General features: G+C 28.8%; 1 protein-coding gene and 1 long non-coding RNA gene across 2 annotated transcripts in view; both read left to right on the top strand.

Annotated features, from left to right (window-relative positions):
• LOC111636021 (metabotropic glutamate receptor 6-like) overlaps positions 1 to 23,664 on the top strand; it is a 107,247-nt gene that overhangs the window by 77,091 nt on the left and 6,492 nt on the right. Inside the window, exons 3-6 of the mRNA XM_023381173.1 lie at positions 495 to 665; positions 734 to 878; positions 21,211 to 21,747; positions 21,880 to 23,124. Of these exons, the coding sequence (XP_023236941.1) occupies positions 495 to 665; positions 734 to 878; positions 21,211 to 21,747; positions 21,880 to 23,124 (2,098 nt within the window). The remainder of the gene's footprint in view (positions 1 to 494; positions 666 to 733; positions 879 to 21,210; positions 21,748 to 21,879; positions 23,125 to 23,664) is intronic.
• Positions 17,541 to 18,751, top strand: LOC111636022. The gene is made up of 3 exons (XR_002758475.1): positions 17,541 to 17,598; positions 18,250 to 18,301; positions 18,697 to 18,751. It is a non-coding gene; the product is annotated as an uncharacterized LOC111636022 (long non-coding RNA).

Below are 23,664 nucleotides of genomic sequence, written 5' to 3' on the forward strand. Positions count from 1 at the left end.
TATATATATATATATATAATAGAAAGAAAGAAAGACCGAAAAGGACTTTAATAGGCTAAAATTTAATGATTTCAAAACTTAAAAGCATTCATAAGAAATATATCATACATTAATTTAAACTTCAAATAATAAAATATGTGAAGTTTCCATACAAACAAAAAATACGTAAATTTTAAAGAGCTAAAGTTTTAATGATTTATTCTATATTACATAATTATATATAAAGTTAACTTTATTAATTGCTTTTAAACTTTAATATATTCGCATCCATGAGCATGGTATTATTAATATTTAATAAACCGGTCGTATGATTTAAATTAACATGCTTCTAATATTTTATGCATTATGGATAATTTAATGAAACAATTTTTCTGTTTAAAACTTATAAATGTAAAGTTTCATGATTAATTAATTTATTTACATACTTCTGAAAAATATTCTAAATATAATATATATCGTATGTTTCAAAATACTGAAATAATACTACATTTTAGGTGAGTTTCTTCTCTACAAGTCCCGAACTGAGTAATAAACAGAGATTCGAATACTTTTTACGTACTGTTCCTTCCGATAAAAACCAGGCTCATGCTATGGTCGAGATCGTTAAGCGACTAAAATGGGCTTACGTTTCCATTCTCTACGAAGAATCCAATTACGGAGTGAAGGTTTCTATCATACTTTTGAGTTTATATTATATATATTATTAATAATTGCAAATAACTTTACTTTCCAGGCATTCAGTGTTCTGGAGGAACTGTTGGCTGAAAGTAACATTTGTATTGCCATCAAGGAAAGACTAATCAAAGATTCTGGAGTGGCTGTAGAAGAAGCCTATGATAATATCGTGCAAAGATTATTATCTAAACAAAGCGCTAGAGGTACGATCACCTATACAATTTTTTTGTTTCAGAATACTATTGCATAATATATTGAATTTTATATGTAGAAAATATTTAAATTATATTTAATATAACTTATATTAACTTTAGTTTACTTATTTCAGAAAATTTTTATATTAAAATTAAGGATATTGAGAATAGACAATATTTAAAATTTATTTGTACTTTTTACTTAATAATCTCTTAAATTAATAAAATATGTCATGAATATAATGTAACATGTGTATTAAACAAAAGCATATGAATGAGATAACATTAAAGTTTGAAAATATTTTGTTTCTTGAATGATAGATTTATGAAAAATTTATATCACATATCTCAAAAATGTAATATTTTTAAAGTAACAAAATGTTATTTTCATTTTAATTCTTATTCGAGTACTTTGTTTTGTTTACTGAAGTATTAATGTAGAATGCGAATCTGTAGGTACTGTGAGTTTTCATTATAAATGGTCACAGCTTTCAATACATTTTCCGAATGTAATATAGAAGAGTATTTTTCAAATATTGAAAGAAATTCTATCAAAGTTTCCTAAAATATTCTTTAAAATTTAGTAAAAAATTTATATATGTATATAAATTTTGAACTAAATTNTATTTTATTTTAAAAATTCATAGAAAAGTAACAAATGCTGAACCTTATAAGGTATTTAATTTAATTTTATTTACTAAACCTTATATCATATGGTTCAGCAAATAAGATTAAATTAAATACGATTTTAACGCAAAATAAAGTGTTTGATACTATCTGCTTCGTTTTTCCAAAATGTTTGGCAAAGGATTTTCCCATAGAAAAAGCATTAAAGTTTTAACGTCATATTCTGGAGATCGCTCATAATCAGAGATTGTAATCAGCCTTAATAAAAATTTCCTAAATAAAAAACTATTATTCTAATGTATAATTTAAACATAAAAATAAATGCATATAGGCCTACATAACAACTTACTTGATTAATTTTTAATTTTTATTAATTTGAAAACAAAATGTCAAATGTTTTATTTATATAATAAATTATTAATAAGATTTTTATATTGCAATATTACAAAATTTTTAAAATATATAACTTTTTAAACTCACATTAGAGTGATATTAAGACAGCAGTTAGTACATCTACTTTATAAAATTGCTTTCTTCTCAGTACTGGAACGAATTATTAAAGACATTTAATTAACCTTTAACTTCTAGTAACAAAAATCTTTAATGTAAAACTTTCTGACGAACGTTTTCGACCTTAACCAAGGTCTGCCTCAGGTCATCAACGACATTCCAAAATTGGAATGCGCAGAACACAAAAATTTCCAATATATTTTTAAATAATAAGAACAAAAACATAACGTTGTAAAACAACAAAAATTAATCGATGGTAAATATACAATTAAATCAGATATAAATATAAGAAATAAAATAGTACAAAATAATAATAATTACTATTAATTTATGTCGGCAATTCCCGGTCTTTCATTAATTAAAAGCATCGCCGTGCATATGAGACGCTTTTTCCGTCTTTAAAGTTAATATAATTGCCAGTCAGGTTGGCATTGCATATTTCCAAAAATTCTAGGGCTTGATGTGATCGATTTGAAATGATTGCTTAATTAACGTGGCTTTCTGGAGATCGGCTTGCACGTCTGTTTCAGTGGAGTAAATGACGTTCAAACTGTTCAAACTGTTTACGACGTTCAAAATGTCGTAACTATGTTCCTGCAACCTTTTGTGTATGGATCGCTTAGTGGACCCAATGTATACCATATCTCTTTGGAAACTGTTATCCCTCATAGGAACACTGTACACCTCCGGTGGCCCTATATTTATCGGCCTTGTTCTTTCCGTTGAGTAGTAATACATATGTCGTGGAAAGTCTCCTGTAACATCCACTCTATTTAATAATCTATCTTCATTACATTCATTTTGGGTTCTATACCTCTTTTCTGTTGGCTAAAATGTTATTGTTATTATATTATTATACAGAATTTTGAAAATTTCTTTAAAAGTTGTGACATACTTTAATTAATGCACTGTGCATTATAAGATAGCATTTTACATACCTTAATAATTTTTACACTCTAACATAAAGATTATAGTTTTTCACTTATGTTTTTATATGACCTTTGTATGACATTTACACACAAACTTTTACATTAACAGCATATTGTACCAGACTCTATTTTATTGTTTCATTTAACGTATTTTTTCATGTTAATTTTATATTTGTTATAAAATATTTTTATTATTTAATACAAGTTATTATCTTATTTTATTTCATTTTATATGCTTTATTTATTTAATTAATTTGATATACATTTTACATTTTTTTTATAAACGGATATTATTATATTGTTATTATTTATTTAAATAAATAAATTTAAATACAGAATAATATATTATGTTTACCAACATTAATATTTATTTCTATTTTATCTTTGTTTTAAAAATTTAAAACTATACTTCGCAAATTTTGAATGTAAATTAAATTTTGTACACTGAAACTTTTTTTAGCGAATACTTCCGAGAAACGAACTTTTATATTATTGATAATATTTTATTTACCGGTATATCGATTTCTATGATTATTTTGTTTTTTAATAGTGTATATTCTGAATAACAAACGTGAATAATAGTTTAAACTGATGATAACAAACAGTTGCTGATTTGATATTTGACTTATTTTTTAATATTTGAAGACAAGTTCGCCCATATAGGGATCACCATTTTTTGCTTTTGCGTTCTAGACAGTACATTTCCGGCGACCGATCTTCCTTTCTAGGCTACTAGCCGCCAAAAAGTTTAAAAAAGTCCTTTTAAAAACACAAAAAGATATCCGATTAAAAACACAAAGATTTTCTAAAATCAGAACTGGTGTTATTCGAACGTCTTTCTTGTCCTACATGGGCGAACTTGTCTTCAAATATTAAAAAGTAAAAAGAACCATCGGACGAAAAAATTACGGATTTGACTTATTATTAGAAAAACTAGAACCTGTTTATTTTGTCGAAAATTTATATATATATGTTACTGTGAATGATCGATATCTGGCAAATGTCAACATTCTCCGGTGAATGTCAACATTCACACAGTCGTTTCGTGTATTTACGAAATATTTGATAAATATTATTTCTCACTTACACCGGCAAATGTCGACATTCAGCATGCACTGATGGTGAATGTTGAATAAAAATATTTTTATAACGTTAACACAAAAATGAAACATTTTAATATGTGAAAATAGGAAAAAGCTTGTAACAGCACATTTAAATAAACTGTTAAACCTAAAACGAACAGTACATTCTTAATCATTAAAGAAAATAATACAATAATAAACTTACACGTATATGATTAACGTTATACAATCTTATTTATTGCAACAACTTAAACTGTTGTGACACTTTGAATTGCGTAAGAGTCCCTTGCTTTTAAAACTACATTTATTCCTGGAACACTTTTTTTTCGTAATGACAGCGTGTATAGCCTTGCCCTCCCAAATGTCCGAATGCTGACAAGAGTGTCCAGTGTACAAGACAGTGTAAAAGTTCAATTAGTTTTTGAACTTTTCTTTTGGCATATGTATTGTATTGGAGTGTCATCTACTTGGCGGAATTATAATAATGCAGTGGTTTGGTCGAAACAAAGGCCCGAACAAGGACCCGAAAGTGTCAAGCAAAAAGCTTATGACTATGATCAGGTTTGTCGAGAGGGAAGGGGAGTTGGGAACTTTATTTTAGAAACATTAGGCTACGTATGTCATTTATTCAAAAAAAAAAAGACTAAAGGGTCTTGCAAACAAACAATAAAGATTCCGCTTTACCCCCGGCCCCGTACAAGTTTTCGACGGCCCTGCCCATGAACAAATAATCGTTTTGATCTTTGATTTGATAAAGCAATTTTTTTAAAATAAATTTTAAAACTTCTACATAAGAAATACTCTCAAAAATTTCTGAAGCATGTTGCATATAAAAAATTTTTTTAAAAGAGAATCTATACATTTTGTCCTTTTTCACACCTTAGGAACAAGCAAAATAGCACAGTTTATATATAGAGGCAGAAAAGAGCTTCAAGTAAAAAGTTAACTTCGCTGTGTGACGTTTTTAGTTTCCAAGGCCCGAGAAAGGACAAAATATAAAAACGCGATTTTAAAAAAGATTTTCTTATATCTAAGAATATTTGACCTTTATTAGAAGTGTTTGATTTTTACAGAACTTTTAGTTATATTTATGCTTAGATTTTTCATTTAACGATAAAATTTAATTTGAAAATTCTGATAATACATTTTGGCATATAACATTATTTTTTAACAGTTACTGCAGCTTTACAGAAAAGCTGGTGTTTTTATATGCAGCAAATTGAAAATTGCATTGCTTCAAATTATTGAATAACCTAAACGATATTTATTGCTGATTGCAGTTAGCGGTTGTCAGAGAAAATCATTAGATTGCGAAAGCGTTGCTGGGTGTAGCAACTTCAATACAGCTATAAAAGAAAACCAATGATATATCGATGCATCATTTGATACGGAAGAAGCTATTGACTTGCTATATTGAAGCCAGTTTATCAGGCTAAGACCTCTGGTCTATATATTTATCTTAATGCTATCTTAGCAGGTTGCCAGGTTAATCGCTTTAGCACCGTTTGGGCTATATAACAAATTTTACGTTGCATGTATACGAATAAACAGCCAACTAACACATTCTTCCTTTTTAGGAAAACTTGCTTTTCAGTTCTTTGGGTAAAATAAATTATATATTTAAGCGCTAAATTTCTCTCGCTATCTGGCAACATTGACTATAATTTGCGTGTTAAGCCTACTTCCATAATGGAAAAACATATCACGCATATGATTCTCGTTCGTTTTCACCTTTTAATTTCTACTTTTTAGTCTGCAATAGCTAAGAATGGAGAAATTCAAAATGGAGAAATATAAGCTCACAAAAGTGGATATCTATAGAGAAGCAAAACAAAAAGAAAAAAGTTTAACCGCAGCACGTGGTCCAAACAAATTTTGATTCGCGGAATATATCATGCGGAATTACGCGCTACTTTTCAGAGGATTCTGGATTTCCGGACATTCCGGATTATCGGAATTTTAGTAGATTAACGAAATTTTATTGTATAAATATATTGCCAGTAGAATTAATACAGATTAGAATGGAAATTCGTTAAACTAAATCTTTAATACAAGTATAGAACGTAGAGATATATAACATACTAGCTTACCGTCGCGCATTGCTGCGATCTCAGAAGAAAGGAAATTCAAGCAAACTCGTTATAATAAAATTCAATTTACATTTTATCATTTTTATTGAAACTTGTTATTATTATTCATTTTCATCGGGAAAACATTTCAAAGTGTCGTTTCAATCCTATTTATTTATTGGAGTGCTTTTGTATACACGATAGTTTTTGTTTTTCCGTCTGGTGCGTACACGAATAAATCAGGTTTTCCGATGCATGAGCTGGCCACATACAGTTGTACATGTGAGAAGCATGGATTCTCCAAATCTAGCCCACACACTTGCAGCGATTGTCAGAAGTGCGATATTCCCCATTTTTATATATATTTTTAAAATCCTTTATAATTTTAATTATTTAATTGCTCCTTCCTCTTTCCTTGGCATGTTGCGAAATTTCTGATAGCTGGATAATAAACCGTTTTATTGTAATTTGTCTTTTTAAATTATTTTGAGTTGATATTAAAATTTTGAAAAGGGGATCCCCAGATCGGTAAAATAGGCGAATTTCCTTCTACAACTTCGGTTGTTGTTCGGTANGTTTTAACAAAGTTCGAGCGAATACATAATTAGCAAAAAATAGTTGAAATAAAGTGATTAAACAAAAATTATTAGAAATATTGTAAATAACAGTTCACAAATGCATATATAGAGATATTTTTTGAAGGGGAGGAAATGGTCTTCACAATTTGAAATCGATCGAACTCACGATGAAATGCTCATATACACTCGCGCCATCTATCGTAAGATAAATGTACTATGCCAGAAACCTTCGCGGGAGTATATTAAACAACTTCCCAAAGTTTTATGGCAATCGGATAAACGGTGTGGTAATGCATGAAGGACATACAGACAGACAGATATACATTCATTTTTATATATATAGACTAGCTGGGGTACCCGGCTTCGCTCAGGGAGTTGATATGAGATTGTGTGGTAGTTGAAATCGAGTTGAAATAAAAAGACACACAGTATTTATCCCCAGAATACCACTGATCTCTACTGAACTGCCATTCCAATTTAAAAGACTGCAATTTCCAATCAAATTAGCCTATAGTTTTACAATTAAAAAAGCGCAAGGACACACTTTAAAACATTGCGGCATCAACTTTAAAGACTCCTGCTTCTCTCACGGTCAACTATACGCTTAATGATCAATACTGTGCTTTATATACCGCCACCAATGGGTAAACTCCCATCCATACAAAAAAAGGCCTCGAATGGTCCACAATGTTCCAGAACATTCCACAACATTCGAGAGCGTTCTGGAATGTTCCACAATGATATGGGATGTTCTGGAATGTTGTGGAATGCTCTCGAATATTCTGGACTGTTCTAGAAATTTCTAGAGGGCGAAACATCCTGCTCTTATATCTTAGGTTCGTGAAGAAGTTAGGTTCTCGTTTTTACCTCAAGGGTAAAAACGAGAACCTTCGTCATGGATGGGGAATAGAGGGATACTACATCATGTAACTCCCTTGATCGTACCGGGACTCGTTTTTGAGTTTTAGGGGCACGCACATTGTACACTTACCTTTATAATTTATATTGATTGATTAACATATTGTTATACAATTTTTATCAAAACTACATGATGTTGTGCATAGGAACAAAGTTTAGGTCTTTAGAAATATAAGGTACCCAGCCTTGCGATTATTATCGAGAAATGTGAGATATGTAGACAAAAATTGGTTGGAAATTATCGGAATGCCAGAGATTGAATTTACTGTTCCATTGACTTGAAAAGTTCTCTCGAGAATGTCACTCTAGAGATATTTTTTCATTATATTTATATTTGTTTTTACGAAGTTAGTAAATTATTATTATTTTGTTTGTATTTGAATATATCGTTGTATATGTTTATATTTGAAGCGATTCTATTTTAAAATTTTCTTCTAAGATATTCTCTATTGCTACTTGAGGATGACTCATAATCGAGTTGAATACGTTTATTCTGAGTATAAATATTTCACTGGTGATAATTATTATTACAATGATTGTTTTCTTGTTAGTAAGTTAATGATTGTAAGTTGTAAGTCTATTAATAACTTTTAGTATTTCTTAATACTTCTTTTTAAATAAATAAAATAAAGTTTATCGAAACTTGTTCTTTAATTCTCATCATTATAAAATGCAGAGTTCTCAGCCTGTGCTTTTGAAAAATGTTGGATACCACAGCTAAAAAAGCTGACATTTTTCAATACAAACTGAAAGTCAAAATATAATCGAAATTTAGTGGTTTTTTAAAATTTTCATGGGCAAAGTGTATAAAAATAATAAAATTCTTAAATGTGATCCATTTTGAATTTGTACTTTTTGTACTTTTGATAATTTTTCACTTGTATATTAACACACACACAGCGATTTCTAAATACAGTATTTAGGTCACGAATTTTTCTTATGTGGTTGCGTAAACATTTTTTTCATAAACATTATTCCTCTCCTTAAAAAATCTTCAAAAGTGTTGTATATATTCTTTCTTTGGCTTTCTTTGACAGCCAAATAAAAAATATAGACAATACTCAGCTGAAGAAAATTGACAATCAATAACAAGAATGTGAATTAATGAATTTGTATAGGAAAAAAATATATTTATAAAAAGTAATTGTAAGAAGTAAAAAGATTCAGAATTTTAAAATATGGACTTCCATATAAGAAGAAGTATGTTAATGGTGAGTATGTATTATTTTCTATAGTGTGCAGGAAAACTTTTTCAAGTTTCAAGGCTTAAAAACATTTGGAAGCAAATCCAATGTACCTGTACGTACATCAAAAAACCTATCATATTTTTGAAAGAAAACTGTTCAACTACCGAAAAATTTTTTTATTGAAATGAAAATGAGGGAACTCTGAAAAACTGACTCCGGATTTTGCAAGATTTGTCAAAAATGCAAAATAATTCAAAATGATAAATCTTTGAAATTATAATAAAATAATAATATAATATAATTTCACAGGTAAATTTTTAATTTAATTTTTTTATTGATATTTTTTATGTTTTGGAGGAAAATTTAAAAAATGTAATCAAATAAATTCCATTGTATATAGTTTGAGTGCTGAATTGCAAAAATTAATGTCCAAATAGGATCGTGGTAAAACAAAGTTTGGAGACCACTAGAACATTGCACATTTTATTCTGACTAGAGTAATGTATATTTATAATTATGCAACATTCCAACTATATTTTGGATTTTAAAAATTTACTTTTTACAGTTGTAACTATTGTTACTTTTTACAATTGTAACTACAATTGTAATTTTACAATTTACTTTCTATACATTGTGATGTCTAGTGGCAGACTTAGCTTTCTTCAACAGATCGGAATCAGTCTGTAATTCTTGGGATTTAGTATTGCTTGAAAATTACTGCAGCTTACAAGTAATCACAGACGACACCGTCCTATCGTTCTGCAAACTATTTCAATTTTGTTTTAATTTATAATGCTTAAGATCCTCTCTTCTCAAGCATTACTGCGTGACATACGTAATTATAATAATTTCTGCAAATTTTGTTTAATTTGGAATATCTTTTCTGCCCGTTATGGTCTACCGTCTTTTGGAGAAGAATTTTCAAAATCGTCAGTGTTATGCATTGAAACAGGACTAAAAAATTACAAGACATTTACTGTAAAATGTCTATTTATTTACCTTTACTTTCTATATATGAATATATATGATTTGTATCTGTTATTTTATGCGTATCAGTTACTAACAAACTTACTTAAATTTATTTTGATTATAGAATTTAAAGATATGTTTCTTTTAGTTATATTTAAATTTAATTTTGATAGTTATTTTTATTCTGGAAATCATAGAACTAATTACATAATATTTAATATAAAAATATAATTATCAAATGCTAATTTGGAATTGAATGCAGTCATTGTATTTTTATTTTTGCAATCACAAGAGTGTAAATTGATTAATGAAATTACTAGAGAAGATTCCTTCTCTTCAGAAATTCCTAAGAGGAAGTTCTAATTTTAAATGAAAGAGGAGAGATTTTTTTTATTTTTTTATTTTTTCATTTTTCCATTGACACACAAGATAAATTTGAGCAAATATTCTATATATTAGAGAAAGAAAGACGAGATTGTTGTGCCAAAAACAAATAAACACTTTAAATATCTGAAAAAAATATTAGAAGAAAAATTTCACATTTATCATCTAGACATTTGGTATAAAATTACAGTAGTTTTGTTCTTATTTTACCTCTATTTTCAAAAAGTAAAAGCAGAAAATAATAAGTTATAGTGCTAAAAGGTTTGAAATGCTGAAACATTATTTAGTTTTATGACATTGTTATAATAACACATTTTTTATTTAAATTTTAGTTACCGCACAAAAACTGTGCAATTCGAAATTATAGAACAAAGATTTTTTATTCAGGTATACAGGTTGTATACAGGTATTCCTTGCTTAATGCGGGATTTGATTAACGCGCGAAATTAATTGTGGCAATCCCGTTATATGTATAGCATAGCAGAAGCTTCAATTAATTAACCGTATTAGTCAAGGGATACTTGTATTAAACTTTACAGAAAATCAATTCAGACTTATGGGCCTATTTAATTTTACAATATATTTATATTTTTTCCTTCCCCCTTCCAAGACTTAATTATATTTGTTTATTTTTTGTTCATTACATGATTATTGCACGAGATTTTTATTTTTTCAGATTAAAAAATGTTATATTTATTTATAATTAATATAAAACGTATTTTAATATTTTTCTCCAAGTTTTGTTGAACTACTTACAGATAAAATGTTTGATTAGTTCAAGTTTTTACTGGACCATAAAATTTAAACTCTGTATTGAAAGATTAATTTTACTGTATTCTGTAAATATCGACAAATTTTGACATACTTTATGTAAATTTAAAGATGTATAAACTAAAATTAATCAATCAAAGATTATGATTAAGATTTTTTTACTTTTGAATAACAAAGGACAAAATGTGAAATTCGTAAATACTTTCTGGAAAGAATGTCATCAAATTTTGAGATAAATTTTTAACATTTAATATTAAAATCTATATCATCACTGTCAAACGAATATCTATAATCTAGTTATTCGTTTGACAGTGATGATCGATATTTTGATTTTATACATTTCATTTTCGAAATGGGTTGTTCGCATAGGTACTGTACAGTACCTAAAAGTATAAATAGAAAAATATATCCTGTGTTAAGTTCTTAAAATCGGCAATCCCTTTATATCTGCAACAGAAGTTTTAATTAATTAAGCGTATTAGTCAAGGGATACCTGTATTAAACTTTACAGAAAATTAATTCAGACTTATTGGCCTATTTAATTTTACAATATATATATTTTTTCCTTAAATTAAAATTAAAAAATTTGTGAGAGATTAAAATTTTTAAAATTCTCTTTTGTGAGAAATTTTAGAAATTTAACAAACAACTTTTTTAAATAGCTTTTTATAAAAATCATCTGTACGACTCCAAGATAAAATGCTCTATCACCAAAAAATTGAAATCAAATTGAAAACTTGTCATCATACCTAATTAGTATCCTTTATCGATACCGCCCAATATTAAATGTGAAAAAATGTTTTACAATAAGTACAGAACGGTTTTTTTACGCTAGATATTTGGCAGTATAGTTAAATAATACTAATTATAGTTGATTCAGCGAGAGTTGAATGGCACGTGACAAGCGGTAACGATAGTGTGAGTGAGTGTCACGTCACGAACTGTGACTTTTAACTAAATCCACCGTGTTCTAAACGAAATATGCGCTCTAAATTCTAAATCTATTCGTGTGTTTGTACGAATTATGAGTACAGGAAATATACCAGCTGGTATTTTGTACAGTACATATTTATACAATTATTTTTAAACTAAAAAAAACATACTTTTAAGTCTGATATAACTACATGTCACTAACAATATTCCTTTCTGGAGAGGAAAATCTCCAAAATCGTTCTTAACAAGAATTTTCTGAAATCTGCTTCTAATTCTATTTGAATTCTTATACTTTAACCAATGCTATCACGAGATAATGTTTTATAACAAAACTTAGGTTTATTGCAGTATATTCAAAACCTATAATAATTCGATTTTTAAACAAATGAAAACAAAATAGGATTTTATAGATTCTAACAGCAGTTTAATAGAGGAAATAAGGTTTACGACATGCGTGTTTTAAGCAGTTCGCAACAGCTTATTTGAAAGAATGACGTTACGGTCATATTTTACCAAAATAAGTACAGGCATGATGACAAGATTGCAAGTTTATTTTTAAATTTTAAATATTAAAAGTGTCTTTTTCCTTTGGGGACTACATCTGCATCAGAATCTATCAATTCTAGCTGACTTTTCAAAAGTAGCCTACATATATACTTTGAACTAGTGCAAATATTGAAGATAAAACAGGAAAACAGGCTATGCCGCTCCATAAATATGCTTTCGGAGTCGTATTTGTCCTCCGGACTTTAGGCTGGAGACCCTGATTTAGAATTACTATCCAAAACAGACATTTTTAAACAATTGGGTTTTAAGATAAAATGAAAAATTAAATGTTTTTAAGAAAATTTGACGAAAAGTTTAATTTTAAAAAATCCGCCATATTTACCAGGAAACTTTATCAGTAATGAACCTCATAAAATTTCCTGGATTATAGATTTACATTATAGATTGTTATATCTGTGCTGTATTAACTGTAACCAAACATCAATCAATTTAACGAATAAAAAGTTCGAGAAGACAAAAACATCAATAATTTGCGTTTTTGATAAATAGTACTTTTTAAATATCAAAATAAATTCTATAAAGACCTATACATTCCCAGTATTTGTATGTCCTTCGTTAATATCGAGAACGGAGTTAGATAGATGAAAATTGAGACTAGATGCGAAAAACTTAGGGGCCGGAGAGCTCAATTAAGTATCAATATATACGAACTTCTGGTCTGGACCGGAAGTTACATGTTTTTTTAATTGAAAGATTTTAAAAATTACATAACTCTCGATAAATGGTTGTTCGTTTAGTTTACGTTTATCTAAGAAAATAATAATAAATTAGATGGATTTTCATTATTTTAATATAATGATAAATAAATATTGAAATACTGTATCACCATTAAATATAATATTAAAATTAACTTTAAAAAATCGCAACGTTATTTTTCTTTAATATAATTATTATAACTTTATACGATTAATAGTTAAAGATAAAATTTCTATTTAGTTGGCAATAAACATAAAAAAATACTATCATTCGTGACGATAAAATTATTATTGAATTATTGCTTAAATTATACATCAATCTATTCTGGATCTCCAGAAAGCTTTTTTCAATATTTCAACGAGGAAAAAAGCATTTTGAAGTTTATAGGAGTAGAAAATCTTTTAAAGGAACAGTTATTAAAAAACCATAATAAAAAAAGATTAAGTTGAAATGATAAGAACTGGACTTCAACAAATAAAAAGTAATTTTCCTGATAAAATACTGTAAGAAGTGATAGGACTTCTAATCGGGCTTCGACGTAAAAAAGCGAGCATTTCTCTAATGTATAAATTCAAAGGTGATGTCTAAACAGAAAAATAAATTATATAACAAAAATTATTTTATCGAAATTATCTTATTACAGCTGGATTTAAATACTTGCTGAAGGATATGTGAATTGCATAAATTGATATTTTGATATAGTAGGTTATCATAAATTTCAAGGAAACAACTTTTAGGATAGCGACTTTTTAAAACAAACTATTCTTCAAAAATTCAAGATATCAGGTAAATGGGCATTAATGACATTGCAATTTTCTTGGCATTCATTAAAATTTATTGGCTACACTTAAAATTAAGTGTTGAAATATAAATTTTACGACTGAAGATAAGTTGAAATTCGGCTAAAAATGTATATTGTATAAAAAGCATGTATTACAAATTAATCCTAAAACGACATTAGGTTACTTAATTTACTGAGTTTCCTATAAGAAATAATTAGTCCAAAATAATCAAGGCATCTTTATTTCATAAATTGCAGTTCAATAAACGACTGTGAAATGAAAAGGAAGTTATATGTTAAGATTGTCGCAAAGCAACCTGAAACGCCAGTAGACTGCTGAAGGCAATCGGGGACAGAGGTTTATTGTATATAAGCTTTCTAAACATATTCATATTTATATACTGTGTATGTAGGTTAAAAATTTTACTTTCAGATTAAATAATATTGATTTTACATTTGTGTACTTTATACATTGCATTAATACAAGATACTGATCACTAGACTAAGACATAATTAAAAATAGATCAGCAATACTATTCAAGTATTTTTGATTAAAATTATTGATTTTAAATTTTTATATTGCAATATTATGTTTACATAATGGCCAATGATATATCTAATTTATAATTTTTATTAAAATCATAAAAACGTAAATAATAATTTTTGATTTTATTTGAAAAACCCATTACCAATAAAACTCAATTAAAACAACATATCGCCATTAAAGTATTGTAATCAAAAATATAAACAAGATAATAAATGCGTTTAGGCTAATTAGTTAATATCAATATAGAGTACAATATTTTCGATAAGCTGATTAGGTTAATTATATCTTTAATTAAATGAATTAAATGAAAATAAGTAACGAAATTTTAACATTCTAGAGGCAATTAATTATCTCTAGAGTGTTTAAATATTTTTTATATAATTAAGTTTTAATTGGGATAAATACCGATAATGAACTGTTTTGCAAGTAGTATTAAATATTTAATGTTATTCAGATTACGAGTATTAGTGGAACTTAATTCTTTTGTATTAAATTACTGTTTAAATAATCTCTTTTGCTTGTCCAATCATTTGTTTATTTCAGCCCTTAAAATTAATAATTAAATATGTCAAAAATTTGAACATTATAACTTTATCTGTTTACATGAAATAACTGAATTCAGCTATTTCATAAAAACAGTTAGCCCAGTTAACTGTTCTGGGGGACCCTGAATACGAAAGGTCGAAAAACCCCAAGAATGTTTTGGGAGTAGTCTGTCCCAGATATTTAAGGCCCTATTTTTCATTATCCGGCCACCCATTGTGGCCCTAGCCGAATTCATAATGACCTTGAACGAAGGTCTTAGTGTCCACAGGATCGAAACAACTTTTAAAAAAATTAACGTAACTACTAGAAGGTTGAAGATAATTTAATTTATGTTGTGAGTTAAAAATTAAGTAATGCAATGTATTTAATTAAAGAAAATATTTTTCTCTATCATCTTTACAGAAGATCTCTATTAATCCTAAAAATTTAAAATACGAACAATCAAAAACTTTGGATGTCTTCTATAGCCATAATAGAAATATGGTATATTTAACACTCCTGAAAAAATGCCGAAAACAGAAAATAAAACGCTTTTAACACAATAAACCCCCCCTAACTCGGACTTCGCATAACTCGGACAAAATTTCAAAATAGTAATTTAAAATTTCTTAAGTTCTTACTGTCATTTAACATTTCTTAACAATAGAAAAATTATAATTAATCAGTGTTTTTGATATTCTGAAGTCTTTCAGATGCCGTATATTATATTACTGTAATCGATAAGTTATTAAAGACAGAACATTGCTGTTTACTAAACTGTCATAAAATTTTTTGAGTTCATTTCTTGTAGTAATAAATTCAGAAATATAATTTACTAAAGCTCAGTAAAACTTTGTAAACTCGGACAATCTTCATCCCGTTAGTTCGAGTCAGTTGCGATTTACTGTATATGTAAACATTATTCTAAATGTATTATTGCGGTTTATAATTTTCTAGAATTAAACGTTATAGCATTTTTAAAAATCAGAATACGTCTGTTACCAATACTTGGTTACATAATTACAGTTAATTATAAAAAGAAGAATCAATAAAAATTAATGCTATCCACAATGTTAGAACAAATTACTTGGAAAACACCGATAAGTATTAAAATTGCCAGTGGAGTGAAAATTATAATGACTGTTTATGATTGTAAAACAATTTTCCTTCAATTAACCATTTTTTGTTTTTGAGATTACTGTTGTTCGGTGAATGCAGTCAAGTATGCAATGAGTTTGACAGCTCTGAAAGTTTTTATGCACTTGCTAATCGATAATATTTTCTATTTTTTAGGGTATTGCTTAGAATCGAACTTTCCATAAGCAAAACTATAATGTTATCAAAACTTTGGAGCGAATATCTCGTGAAGAGTCACTTTTACGAGTTAGAACTATGATTCTTATGAATTTTTGGTTGAATAGATGAGTCGACAATCTGAAAGATCCACAGTCTTATTTTAGCTAGAATATTATTAATTTATTTTCATATGTAAAATATTACTTTTTATTGTAAATACGATTATATTTATTTACAGTTTTGACACAATGTGATCATATTTAAGAACGGGATATTGTTATATTACGAAATTTTATTAATCTTTTCGCAAAGTTAGAAACTACGATTTACGATATGCTTACGTCTGAGAAAGTTAGCTTAAGAATCTTCATTAAAGAGCAGAAAAATTTTAAAGAATTAACTCTATAGTTATGTTTCTCTTTTTTCATTATCTTAGAGTTTGATTTAAAAGCATGCAGAAAGTTATTTGTTAAGTTAATAGATTCATGAAAGCATACTCACTTTTAATTCTTTTCCTGTTATTTTTGTCAGTTTAATTTTTCATTGTTTAAGTTTAAACTTATTTTTGATAAATTTTTGTAAAACTTCATTTTTAAAGTTTATTATTTTTATGCAAATTGTCTTTCGACTTAAATTTAAAATATGTCATAACTTTAATACATTATTGTTATTAATTTTGTGAAAGTTAGTTATTTTCTATACTAACTTTACTCGACATACATTTTAATAATCAATTTTTCTAAATTATATTACTTTGCACATTTGCATATTGTTCAAATGTTTACTTAATAATTAAATTTGTCTCTACAGATATTAAGACTTTTAGAACTATAAACTGAGAAAAAGTTCTTTTCATTAATAAGACACCTCGTTAAAAATGCATTAGATATGTATAATAATTACTGCTACTGGAGATTTCGACAGATTTCAGGTGGAGCTTTATACTTCTACAATTAGCCTCCAGTGATAGACACGTGTATGTATAGACGAGTTAGATTAAATTTTGTTGTGTTTACATTTATTTTTTAAATTTTAATTATTATAAATTATTCATTATATTAAAGTCCGAAAATTCTCAAGCCAATAATCGATGTAATTAACATCATAAATCTTGCGAGTAACTTGAAGACATCACAAAAAGTACTAAAATATTAAATACAAAACACATTTGTAGAATGCTGCTTATTAAAATCTCATTAAAACGAAATGCAAATTATTTTTCTGACGATCATTTGTAAATTTCACGAAGTTCGAATAAATGTAATAAAAGATGATAACTGAAGAGCCATTTCTTTTCAACATGTAAAGCTAGTTTTAGAAAATGTGATAGCAGTATATTTGTACTTGAATAAATAATAAGGTAGTTAAGTTACATTTATATACGAGGCAGTTTCAATAAATAAGATTTGTAGCTCTGTTATAGAAAAATAACATAGTATATAAGGTTGACATTAATAATAGTAAAAGAGTATACAGTAATTCAGCCCACTCTTCTAGGTCGCATTTGCGTTCACTACTTGGTTTACAAAATGGTGTCACGCATATCAAACTGCATCAGACTCGAAAAGCGAGGTGTTATTCGTTTTTTGACAGACATTAAAGTAACAAATTACAGATATCCATTTCAGATGGTATGAATTATATGGAGAATAATGTATGTCACTGGAAAACGCTTGTAAGTGGATTTAAAAATTCAAGGAAGGCCAAATAATTATAATGAGCGGCGTAGACTTGAACCCAAACTTTTTGTAGCGACGTACACGATTCGCCATATTCTATATACATCCTGAGATGGATCTCGCTAAATCTAATGTCTTCGGCTGTCAAAAATCGAATAACAGCTCGATTCTGGTGCAGTTTTATATGGGTAACGCAATACTAACCTTATTTATTGAATCTGCTACGTGTGTTAAGATATAAAATGTCATAAATGACAGTGCAATCATATTTTTATTTTTATATCAATTCGAAAAATAACTTTTCATTTCTTAATGCGTCTTATCATTTATAGGAAATCTCAATTATAAAAAGATATTGATGCAGTCATATTTTTGCCTTTTGATGTGAGCACATCTTTTGCTTTTTTAATTTCATATTTTAAAGATATTTTGCAAATAGTAATTTTAAAACAATTACACTCGAAACTCTATTACCCTCTTAATAATTTCCAAGTACCACCAGGACGGTACTCGAATGAAAATGCCAATATAATCTATGCGATGTTTATCTGAAATTTATTCGGTTATAATAATCATTAGATGTAGCTTATTTTTGCTTATAAATTGAATATTTTATTTCATTTAAATTTATCAAACGAACAATTACTGTTTGTTTTTAGCATTTTTAAGTGCATAGAATATAAACAAACAAAGCATTCATAAAATTTCTAATACTGTATTTTTCATAGTTTTTTCCATTGTTTCATTCTCCCAGTGAGTACTAACAGAACCTTTTTCAGACCCATCGTAGGTTCAGTAGCCAGGTGATGAGGAACGAAGCCCGACATATCTGGGGACTATCATCTCGAAAAACTGTTGCAGTTGCTTGCTAGGCTGGTCTCTAGAGCTGTATGCTTACATCTAATTCTGATAAATGAATGAATGAGTTGATGCAATGAATTGACTTATTAGTAAAAGTGTTTCGGTGAGTCGGTTCTTCCTATTACGTTTCGAAACATCGACTCAAGTTTAGTGTGCTGCTCTCGTATACTGAAACTTCATATTAATTAATAAGCTTGAAAACATGGTCCTGTAAAGTGTTAAATTTGTGGAATGTTATTAATGCAGTCGCACATTACATTCATTGGTTGCAATTTGTATGCGTGTGTTTTCATGTAATGACTCATTTTATATTGAGTTATTCGAACGTTTCAAAATACTCAAATAAATCATTTTGCACAACGTTACTCGTACTTTAACCATCTCGGTCATCTGAGTAAATTTTTATTGATTGGATGCTAACATTTTATACAATAATCATGAAGTATATTTGTACTTTATTGAAAATATTTTGAAACAGTAAACATTATAAGATAAACCAAATACAGTAGACCCCCCCTATAACGCTTAGATACGTTCCACGCTAACCGAAAATTACGTTGTAGGAACGATTAAATACATGAGCCAATCGCAGCCCGATAGGTGGGAACTTTACGGACTAAGGCTGTTCGAAAGGTTTTCTTCTATAAAATTAACCGATTCTAGACTAATTCGACTCAACATTTCCAAAACACGTATAATTTTTTGGGAGTAATCCGTATAAACTATGCTATAAACAAAAAATTATAGGATTACTTACCGAGTGTGTACCGTTCGACTACGCCCGTTGTTCAAAGCTTGTCTTCGTCGCGGAACAGCACACGAAACGGCGGCCGCGATATCTGATAAATAATTTATCGCAGAAAGATAACTTGACCTTTGGAGACATCATTAATATAAATAATTTTTATGGCCGTTGAATAAGAAGTGTTTCTTTCACAAGAAATGTATAAAATTAGTGCTGTATTAGACTTACGGTACCTAATTTACATACTGTGCAGACGATAATAAACTCAACTTACTAGCCTAAAATCTCCGTAGCGTGTTGCCAGGCGGCAGAAAGCATATATATAATTATAATAAAGTTACAATAAATTAAGTTAATATATAATTATATATACAGTACCTAATTTATATATAATTATATGTACAGTACCTAATTTATATATAATTTATATATAATACTAAACAGACGATAGCAAACTCAATTTAGCCGCTCTGTAGCGTGGCGCAGGGTCGGAGGAAAGTAGTTCGGCTGCTCATCCACTATTGGTGCAGACTCTATCAATCTTGTCGCGAAACGACGTTATAGGAGGTATTTTATAGGAAAGTTTCTACAATTTTTTCGCTACGTTATAGGAATTGTCGTTATAGGAACGTACGTTATAGGGGGGTCGACTGTACTGTACAATATTTTCTGTCGTAAGTGTGAATGCATTTAAATCGACAAAATCAAATAGCTTAGCACTTCATGATATAACTGCAAAAGATCTAATGCTATCTTAGAGATTAAATCTTAATCAATACCTCTTATCGAACTAGACATTATGTTTTGACAATGTCAATTAATTTATCTTTCAAAGAATGCATATTCATAGTCAATTAAAATGTAAATCTATTCTATTTGATTTATAATTGACATCATTAATTTTATATGTATCAGTGAATTTGATTAAATTTCTCTCGGTTATCTAACATTTAGTAATTGAAATCTACGATTTCATCTTAGATCATTTTCATTATGATTGGGCTGCAATTTGAAAAAAATTGTAGATCGATAAATTCTATTGTCGTCCGCCTGTCCGTGTGTCTGTCCGTCTGTATTTCCTTAGTCTCGAAAACGGCGTCAGAGAAATGAAATTAAAGAGGAGAGGTAGAAAAAAGCTTAGGGACAGTAGGCCCCGATTATATATGAACTCACGATCTAGGCTGGAAGTCATGTTAATTGAATTCAAATCTTTTCCCTGAAAGAAGTTAGATGGATGACAAGCACAATTCTACTATTAAAGGAAAAGTATGATGTACTGTACAAGAGCAAGACACTACTAATATTAATACCTGTACTAATTTGAGGTGAAGAGTACATATTTTAAATTAAATATTAATAAATTTAAAAAATAATATTAAAATTGCAGCCCAGCATTATGACGATATCACAACAAATAATTGCCCGTTAAGATACAAAACTTTCTCAATTATTTTTTTAAATATTTTATTGAGTTTAAGTAAAACATGTATTTGAATAGAAGTTCTTACTCTCAATTAAAAAATATTTCTGCTGAATTATTTCAAATGATGTATTGAAAAAACTTGTAAAATTATATTCCTTTTTAGTAATGATTGATTTTTAAAAATTTAGTTTGATATTTAAAATAATTATTGCAGTAAATGATTATTAATTAAATTTCAACAGAAATAAAAATTTATATTTCCAGGAGTAATAATTTTCGGTTCTGATCAAGAGGTTGCTGGAGTAATGAGAGCAATTCGCAGGAACAATGCAACAGGAACTTTCTCTTGGATAGGCAGTGATGGATGGAGTGCAAGGGCTCTGGTATTCGAAGGTAACGAAGATCAAGTGGAAGGTACTCTTTCTGTACAGCCAAGAGCACATCCGGTGAAAGGCTTTGACGAATATTTTCTTAGTAGAACGGTCTATAATAATCGAAGAAATCCTTGGTTTATAGAATATTGGGAGCATTATTTTAATTGCCGATGGCCAAATAGCACAGATACTCCATTCAATGGAAATTATACTCGGTTCTGTACTGGGGAAGAGAAAATGAACTTTGAAAATGGTTACGAACCAGAAGGTCAACTTCAATTTGTTAGTGATGCGGTATTAACTTTTGCTTATGCATTGAAAAGAATGCACCAAGAATTATGTCAGGGGAAATCTGGATTATGTCAAAGAATGAAACCTATTAATGGCACGATTTTATTAGAATATTTAAAAGTAATATCTTTTACAGGTAAAGGGAATAGTTATATTTTTATTAGAATATTTAAAAGTAATATCTTTTACAGGTAAAGGGAATAGTTATATTAAAATAAAACAGTTATATTAACAAATTTATAATTAAAACACTTTAATTTTTTAATAGGTATGAGTGGAGATAAATTTCGTTTTTCTCCATCTGGAGATGGTCCTGCCCGTTACAATATAATTCATTTCAAGCAAATATCTTCTGGAAATTACAAATGGATTCAAGTAGGGGAATACAAAGATGGCGAACTCGAGTTGAATCTCTCTGAAATCAGATTTAGAATGGATAATCCGAATGTACCTATTTCAGTCTGCAGTCTACCCTGCAGAAAAGGACAAGCTAAGAAATTCTTGGAAGGAGAGAGCTGCTGTTGGCACTGCTTTAATTGTACTCGTTATCAATTCTTAAAAACAGAAACACTTTGTGAAGATTGTCCTCCAGGATTCTTACCAGATGCTGATCAAGCATCCTGCCTATTGATACCAGAATCGCATATGACACCTGGAAGTGCTCTAGCTTTGGGTGCTATGACTTTCTCTACATTAGGCGTCATATTAACAGGATTTTTCACATCAGTATTTCTGAAACATAATGATACTCCAATTATTAGAGCTTCTGGAAGAGAACTCAGTTATGTCTTATTACTTGGTATTTTCATGTGTTACATTATGACCTTTATTTTGGTGCAGAAACCATCCGATATTATCTGTGGCGTTCAGAAGACAGGTATTGGATTGTGCTTTGCTATCGTATACAGTGCCATATTAACCAAAACTAATCGCATTTCACGAATTTTTAATGCTGGAAAGAAAACTGTCAGTAAACCAGCATTTATATCTCCTCAATCTCAATTGATAATTTGTGGAGCATTGGTCAGTGTTCAAATTTCAATCACAGCTGTATGGTTGGTGTTTACTCCGCCTCGTGCTATTCACTCGTACCCTACAAGAGAGGAAAATCTTCTTGTATGTACAGCATCCATGAATGCTACATATATGGTGGCTTTTGCATATCCAATATTTCTGATTATTGTCTGCACCATTTACGCTATATTAACTCGAAAAATACCAGAATCATTTAATGAATCGAAATACATAGGACTTACCATGTACACTACCTGCATTATATGGTTGGCATTTGTGCCTATATATTTTACCACATCCTCCAATGTAAAAGTTAACATTACCTCTATGTGTTTGACGATAAGTCTAAGTGCAACTGTGACATTAGTGTGTCTCTTTACTCCGAAAATCTATAATGTGATCTGGCATCCGGAAAGAAATGTTCGTATGAGCATCATGAAACAAAAACAGAAATGTATGAATTCATTAGCTGCACCCGAAGCTTCTTCTCAACTTAATGGTTAGTATTTTGACAATCAAAATCATTCGTTATTTAATTAATAATCTACTAATAACTTAAATAATACAGTAGAGCATCGATTATCCGACTCAATTAGGGACTCAAGTTGGTCGGATAACTGAAAAAATCGGATAACCGAAAAGAATGAAAAAAATACATTATTAGTATAGTATATTAATATATCCCATGTAATTAGTATATTAGTATATCGCTGTTAACCAACTTCGCGTTGAATTTTCATCGATGTTAAGCCTAACAATTTTTTTTTAAATAATAATCGTCGCTATTGTATCGTTAAAAATTATTTTATTGCTCACAAAACAAACAACCACTCATAATTAGAAAATTAAGTCTCTTTTAAATACTGGCCTCCCTTCAATGGTCGAGCCGTGTTGCCAGCTAAAACACGCAAAAATTTATAAAAAATAATATTAAAGTAGCCAAGACATAGCCAAATATTGTAATGCCACATCACTAGCGGACATTTGAAATTTGCCGACTAGAACGGTCGGCTAACCGATGTGACGGTTAATCGGGGGT

The sequence above is a fragment of the Centruroides sculpturatus genome, unplaced genomic scaffold (assembly GCF_000671375.1).
Source record: "Centruroides sculpturatus isolate CEXI.00-Female unplaced genomic scaffold, Cexi_2.0 scaffold915, whole genome shotgun sequence".
Classification (NCBI taxonomy): Eukaryota; Metazoa; Arthropoda; class Arachnida; order Scorpiones; family Buthidae; genus Centruroides; species Centruroides sculpturatus.